The sequence below is a fragment of the Monopterus albus genome, unplaced genomic scaffold (genome assembly GCF_001952655.1).
Source record: "Monopterus albus unplaced genomic scaffold, M_albus_1.0 scaffold43.1, whole genome shotgun sequence".
NCBI lineage: Eukaryota > Metazoa > Chordata > Actinopteri > Synbranchiformes > Synbranchidae > Monopterus > Monopterus albus.
The window spans coordinates 1,472,227-1,480,012 of NW_018127923.1; the positions used below are offsets into that span (position 1 = coordinate 1,472,227).

Here is a 7,786-nt window from a genome sequence, read left to right on the forward strand (position 1 = left end):
GAGAGGGAGGTCTGGGCATCTTTGCTTAGACTGCTGCCCCCGCGACCCGGCCCCGGATAAGCGGAAGAAAATGGATGGATGGATGGATGGAGTACTGTAGCTTCTCTCCAGTGTAAACACACAAATTTAAACACCAGAGGAACATCTAATGGGAAGAGACTGTCCTGGGTTAACTCTGCTCTGTCCTGCTGCCGATGCTAATGTTACAGACTGTGGCCTCATAATTGTGTAGCTTACTCACCTCCCATACTGTCTATTACTTCAATCTAAGAACCACAAAAGAATTTTTCTCATTATAAAACACACCCGGACACAATCTGTTTGAACTCCTCCCCTCTGGATGGTATTACAGGTCATTGTGCGCCAAGACAACCAGGCACAGGGACAGTTTCTTCCCCCAGGCTGTCACTCTGATTAACACTTAACCCATGACAGCATGACTGGACAATAACATCCAGTCCAATACCGGTAAATATACATTGTACAGATTATACAGATTCGTACAGGTCTCTATTTTTATTTTTATCTCGTTTCCTAATGAACATTCCTTTGTCTGTCTGCATTGTTTACTGCCTGTTTATACAGTTTATTTTGCATTGTTTGCACTGTTTATTGCTTATTTATATTGTTTATTTTGTTACACAGCCTTATGTTGGTATATTGTTTCCTTTCCCCTTGCTGTTGCCTTGCCTGGGGATATGTACATGCACATTGAGAGCTGCTGTACCAGAGTCAAATTCCTTGTGTCCAACACACCTGGACAATAAAGCTGATTCTGATTCTGAAGAGTTATAGACACCTTGAAAACTTTGCCCACAATTTTGCCTCCCTGCTAAATTCTCAAGTGTAAAAACATTCCATTGAAACCCTAATGTTCGATGAAGAAGATGATAGCTGTTAGGCTTATTTTGCAGTTTATTGCCTACATATAAGATAATGATGACTTGTCTAACATGTGCAATCATTTAGTTAGTGTATTAGCTCTGCTGAAAATAAAATTATATCATCTTCATGATAAAGATAATATATGCTTATTATTATTGATGTTTAAACCATTAGTGTCTCTTAAGTATTGAGCTAAAACTTCATTTACCTATGTAAACGACAGAAGTAACAAAGGACAATGCTCTTTTGCCCAATTCTCTCTAAGGGGAGGTCAAAAGACAGTAGGCTACAATAAAAATATCTGGTGGAAAAAATATGGCAAGATATTGTTTTCTTTTCAGTGATTACTTCACACATAGAAGACCTAGAAAACAACACAAGAGACAAGAATTTACAGTAGTAATACAGTGTCCTAAATCACAACCTTGAGTACTCGAGCCATAGATTTGTCCCATTGGCCTGCTCATTCCTCCATTCACAGGAAGAGATCAGTTAAATCCCATTTGTAATAAATATATATAGTGGCTCAGTTCACAGCAATATGCTGTTTAAATCCTTTTTTAATTGGCATGGAGATATATGTTTTCCAATATAACATAAATGTATGTTCCATCTGTGAAATTTCAGTGATGCGATACAAAAGTTGAAACAGTGTAATTTATCATATTAGCATTATAATGTAGAAATGTACAGCTGGGTAACAAATGAAATAATCAATAAGCATATATTTTTGATTTAGTGGGATACAAGACTGCTGTGTTTATGTATAAAACCAGGAACAATTTATTACCTGGTGGAATTCAAGAACTATTTAATGAAAGGGAAGGGGGATACAATTTAAGGGGTCAGTTAAATTTAAAAATTCATGCTATACATACAACCAAAAAAAGATTCTGTATTTCCATAAGTGGGGTAAAACTATGGAATAATTTAAGTGTGGACATAAAAAATAGTAATAGAATTGATGAGTTTAAACATAAGTATAAAGGTATGTGTCAATCAAGTCTCTGAACTCTACTGGAGGGATGAACATCATTTTTCCAAAAGATATTCCTTCTTAGGGTGTTTTGATGATGGTGGTGGAGACACTGTTTAACACTTCGGCCAAAATCTCCCAGAGGTGTTCAACTGGGCTGAGACCTGGTGACTGTGAAGACCACAGTATATGATTCACATCATTTTCAGTGTCATCAAACCATTCAGTGACTCCTTGTGAATGGAGACACTGTCAGCCTGGAAGAGACCACTCATTTATATAGGGGTTTCCTTCAATTTATCACCCTTCTGCATTTTGTAAATATCCCTGTGAGTCAAAATTCCACTAATCTTTTAAGTGAACTGGAATCAAATTAAGCACCAGACTCTTTTCTCCTCCACTACAAGGAAGCACATTGTGCAGTTACATTGTAAAAGTCAGTAACTAAACAAAGTAATCTCTTTCAATGAAGGATGATATTTATGGGGTATAAAAATAAGAAAAAATTTATTTTTCACTTGAGGGGGTCGTTAAGGAATGTATAGCTTATATGGGTGACAGCCATACACATTAAACGTCCCATGGTCTAGTCCTCAGAAGAAGCAGACTCAGAGTTTGGCTGCCTCTTCATACATAAAGTTAGAGACACAAAAAGCAGCCTTAAGCCTTGAAACCCCAACACAGGCAGGAGAAGTGAGCAGCTGTCCGTCCACAGAAGTAATCCTTGGCCCTCATGCTCCATGTATATTCTGCAGAAGAATCAAAACTGGTGTCTTAGTAACATAATAATGTTAGTGTGAATCTGGTTTACTCATGATAAAACGTGACCAGAAAGAACATATTGAAAACTCTATAAAGTGAGTGTTTAATCTCTGAAAAATGTGAGCTGAATCTCTGAAAGGAATCTGCAAAGCAAGTTTCAAAACCTTTAAAACAAAGATTTGTAATTTTTTTTTAACAGCCATTCAATTTTTTCAAACGTTTAAATCCTATTTTTCAGCTTTAAAGTTATACTTTCAAAAATTACTTTCAGATGTTTACATTATAGTTTCAATGTCATACAAAATATAACAGAACTTATGCTAAAATGATCAATAACGCGTTACCTGGTAAATTAGAGCTTGAATGATTTCCTGAGTAAAACCTGCAACAAACCACACAGACCTTGTTAACTGCTGACGTGATTTAAAGGGGGAAATGACTGTCACGTGGTTCTGTCAGCTTCCTGTTTACCTCCTGTAGTACTTTCAGACTTTAGTACACAGATAGTAAGTCGCTGTCCTTCACTACAGTGACAAAGGTAGGCATAAGGTCCTGTAGCCAGAGAATGGCGTCTGTACAACTTTAATCCATCTACTTGTCATGGACGTGGATACTAAGGAGACATGAAAACGTGACATTATGGAGACGTGAAGAGGCCGTGAAGGAGATTTCCTGACTCCGGCTGACAGGACTCCAGTTAGCTGGTGTACCGTGTATCAAATTGCCTTGTTTCGGAAACGTAAAAAAAACCATGGTGATGTGGGGAAGGACTACAGATGTTTGGAATTGTGTCTAATGAGTATTCGAGGGGATTGAGCTAGTGGAAACCAACAACATACGCCTGGGAATCTGAACTAGCCTGCTCGCTAGTCGTGCTAATACGGGTAGCAGCAGCCGCCGAGGAGGGAGTGGCTGGCTGTGCGGGCTGCCTAACAACTTCTGTTTGGAGAGTGGAACAACTCGCCGGTGCCCTGAATTCAGGAAGACTCCCCGGCCCAGGCCCCCTCAAGCGGGCAGTCAGGAAGAAGCTGGCTGGGAAGGGATGGCCTGGTCGGTCTTCCCGTTCCGAAGGACAGGGCTCTGCGGTGTTTGAAGGAGGCCGAGTACGGCTAGACGCCACTGCCGCGGCTCGAGGCGCTATGATGGCCGCCTTCTCCTCCGCGGCCGGCAGCTTCACGGCCTCCGGGCTGTCGGCCAGAAAGAGCGAGGAAATAGCTGATTTGATAGATTTATTTTCCAAGACGCAATACAGAGCAAAGGAAGTCACTCCTCGGGTAAGACTGGGGTCATCACTGAGAGTGCATTAGCTACTTGACAACCTGTCATTCTTTGTTGTGAGAAATATATGTAAAAATAAGTTAATCAGTGAAATAAAGGTCGAGATTTAAGATTTGTGATGTATGATGATTCGTAGTAATATACTGAATGGGTCTAGGGAATCAGTTCAGTTAACTGATAATTATGGGAGTCTGCCACTATCTGTCACAAACTCGTAGACCCGCCCATGCAGCGTGTGTTAATTATATTTTGAGGCACAAAGTGGATCTATTACCATAGACTGACAACAGTTTGGTAATTAAAATAAATAGGTTGTAAAGGTAACAGTGATCTTGAATGATAACTTGTGCAATATCAAGGTGTAAGATATCTTGAATGATGCCCTATGCAATTTTAATTCAATATAAAAGATCGATATCTAGTGATACAAACTATTAGGGCTGACAGATAAATCCTATTTTCATCATGATGCATAGACATACGTCTGTGGTCCTGTGGATTAACCTGACATTCAATGCATGGTGCCTCTCCAAGTTTAAGTTATGGCTGATTACTTAAAGTGCCCATGGCCTGCTCATTTTGCTCATTTCCAGCCATTTAATGTTTAATCTTGAGTACCTCTACTTAGATTAGCTTGGCACCCCTCATAGCTCCAAATAATTTGCAATTGTTTCAGAATCAGACAGCCAGAAAGCCTCTTCCTTAAACGAGAGGACAGTTTGTGATTCCAGCATTGATGAGCTGATCATTCACCTCCACTGGGGCTTCACTGCCCACCTGCTTGTAGGTTAGACCCGGTCAGATAAAACAGTGAGTCCCTGTACAGGAACATTTCCAGACATGCAGTAACCTCAGGCCCTGTATTTTTCTCCTCATCCTCTGGTCACAGTGCAGCAGCAGGAGGGAAAATATATCCACAAAACCGGGTGCAGTTGAAAAATTCAGCTTTTACAATGGCACCAGTGGATGTCTTTTTTTTTTTTATTTAAATGTATTTAATTTCCTTACTCGGTGGGCATAGGCTATTTAATGTTGGGTTTCTATGTTAGCAGTGTACCAAATAAAGCACAAAGATATAAACAGCTAAAAATTCACAATTATTTATTTATCACAATTTATATCATTTTCACAATATTGAACAATATTATTGCACTATGCAGATTTTCCTCATATTGTGCAGGCCTACAAACTATAGGAATGAATTTTTAGAGGCTGATATTGAAACAAAATTCATAGTTTATTTATTTTAATCTAGACCTCTAATATAATGTTTGTTTTCCTTCAGGTGGAGGCAATCGAGAATCGTTGTCTGGAGTTATTTGCCAGAGATTACAAGTACAGTGTCATCCACAACCCCAATGGCGAAGTGTGTGGTCATTATCCCCGACAGATAGTTTTTCTGGAGTATGAATGCACAGATGTCGACAGAGACAGGTACGTTTGCACTAAAACAAATTCCAGTACAAGTTGCCAGTTACTTCCTTTTTTGTTTGCATCACTTCTCTAATCATGCGCTCCTTAAAGTGGCACAGGGAGCAAAGGTCAGTCTTCATCTCCAGCCCCTGTGACTACATCAGTAGAGGGGTGAAGTGACTGTCCTGTCAGAAAGGGGAAACATTACAGTGACTCAGTAAATCCTAATTTATCACTGCTGAATAATGCAGTTGAACAATTTTCTAGTGTAGTGCTGGAAATAGAAGATGTGGTTTAATGTACTGAAGGAGCAACACCTTTATTCACAACTAAACCTTCCTATAAAACATTGTTTGTAGAAATCCTCCCTGTGTATAGAAATGCTTTCCTCTCGGCTTAATTTCATTGCACAGTCTATCCTGCAGCTTCCCACTATTCAGACTAATTAAACTGTGAACAAAGACTTCAGTTATTCACAGCCGCACCAGAGTTGAGCTCAGGTGAACTGTGAACAATAAAACACATTTTTAAAGGATTTTCTAGACAGTGGCACTTGTGATGAGATGTAATATGGAACAGGTTTGAAAGAATTTGTCATTTGCTGTGCAGTTCCTGGTAGGCTAGTGGTTAAGGCACAGCGCCTTCGCTGCTGCGGCCCAGGTTCGAATCAGGGTTGCGTCAGGAACGGCATCTGGCTTAAAACACGTGCCAAATGTCGACATGCGAGTTGTCAGCGTGACGATTCTCTGTGGCAACCCTTAAACGGGAAAAGCCGTTTTTGGACAGACATTTAATTGACAATTTTAGTTTTAATTTAGTTTACTTTTTGGTTAATTTAGTTTTAATTTTATTGACAGCAGTAATTTATCAAGCAAAAATACCAAACATGCACTGGTCTAGCCAGGTGTAGGTGACAAGTCTAAAATACTCTTATGTGTATGTGCAGTGTATAGTGTCATAGACTCAGTTGGCAGTTTATTAAGTACGCTTGTCTTAAACTAATACAGTCTAATCCAACAGTCCTGCAATAAATCCTCTTTCATGAAGGTGATAATGTTCAGCTTGTGCTCAAACAGAACTTAATTCAACTGCAGGATCATTTTGGAGCTGGAGTCTGTGCTGCTGTACTGGAGGATTTACTGCAAGGCTGTCATGTTTGACTGCATTAAACCAGGAGATCCACTCATACTCCACACCTAAAAGTTATTTTAGTAAAAGAGAGTGGCATGGTGTTTTTCCTTAAAGGTAACAAGGAAACACCAGGTGAACCAGCTGATTGCTCCGGTGCATCAATCAGATTTAGGTTTAGTTAGGTGTACCAACTGGGTGTATGTATTGTGATCTAGTACATTTTCTGGAAAGTCAGTTTAAAAATTATTGATAAAATACCCCTATAGGAATTTCTAGTTTTGACTTATCCTGGGAATTAGATCCCTGAAACTCAATTTCTTTTTTACTTTGATGCAACAAAATTAGAGCTGCAATAAACTTGTGGTTGAATGATTAGCTGATTGACAAAGTAATCAGCAGCTATTTTGATAATCAGTTAATTGTTTCAGTCACGCAAGCAAAATTGGAAAATGTTCTCTTGTGTCATCATTTATGAAGATTTGTTGCTTTTCTTTCTGTCTTTTTTTGCTTTACGTTTCTTTCTGTCTTTTTTTTTTCTTTTAAATCCATATATGACTGTAAATTGAATGTCTTGTAATTTTTGGTTATTGGCCAGACAAAAGAAGCAAACCGAATATATTCTCTGGGCATTGAGAATTTGTAAAAGGTTTTTTTTTTTTTTCTCCATTTTCAATATTTTATAGGCTAAGCGGTTAATTGAGAAAATAGCCAGCAGATTAGTTGATAATTAAATAAATGATTAGTTGAACTCCTGATACAGACTACAGATTGCCATAAAGCAGTCCAGCTCTATGATTTGCCACATTGCACACAATGGCTGTATACCCCAATATTACATAATATACATATTAATAAGACGACATAAGTGGTATTGCAAAATTTGAGCTGGTATCTGTTTTAATCGTCTATGTTGTCATATCTGTTGGCTTTGTTCTCTGTTCTGTCCATTTATTGTGATGATCTTTATTTAATTATGGAAATCTGATTTGAAATTTAACAGACTTAACAATCAAAGAAATAATGAACAGATTATCAGAAAAACAGTATTTAGTTGCTGCCTTTCTGTTTTTCTCCCGCTAAAGCTGATCATTATGCAATACATAATTGGATAAATGGGTAAAAACCTCATGAGTTAAGTGTCATTGATTGAGCGATTGATGTGAGTTATGTGTATCATTCAGTCACAGTGTTTTGCTGGGTGTTTTCAGTTCACTGTTGATTGGATACGAGATAATCCTTTATTGTCATTGTAACACATACAACCAAATTTTAGAGTGACATTCAGTCGGTGCAGCAAATAAAAAAACAAAACATTTGAAATAAAAACATAACCGCTAAAAA

The 7,786-nt window shown here is 38.4% G+C and overlaps 1 protein-coding gene across 1 annotated transcript in view; it reads left to right on the top strand.

Annotated features, from left to right (window-relative positions):
• Positions 1-3,049: 3,049 nt before the first annotated feature.
• mtmr14 (myotubularin related protein 14) overlaps positions 3,050-7,786 on the top strand; it is a 40,564-nt gene continuing 35,827 nt past the window's right edge. Inside the window, exons 1-2 of the mRNA XM_020599889.1 lie at positions 3,050-3,897; positions 5,187-5,335. Coding sequence (XP_020455545.1) covers positions 3,763-3,897; positions 5,187-5,335 — 284 coding nt within the window. The 5' untranslated portion in view covers positions 3,050-3,762. The remainder of the gene's footprint in view (positions 3,898-5,186; positions 5,336-7,786) is intronic.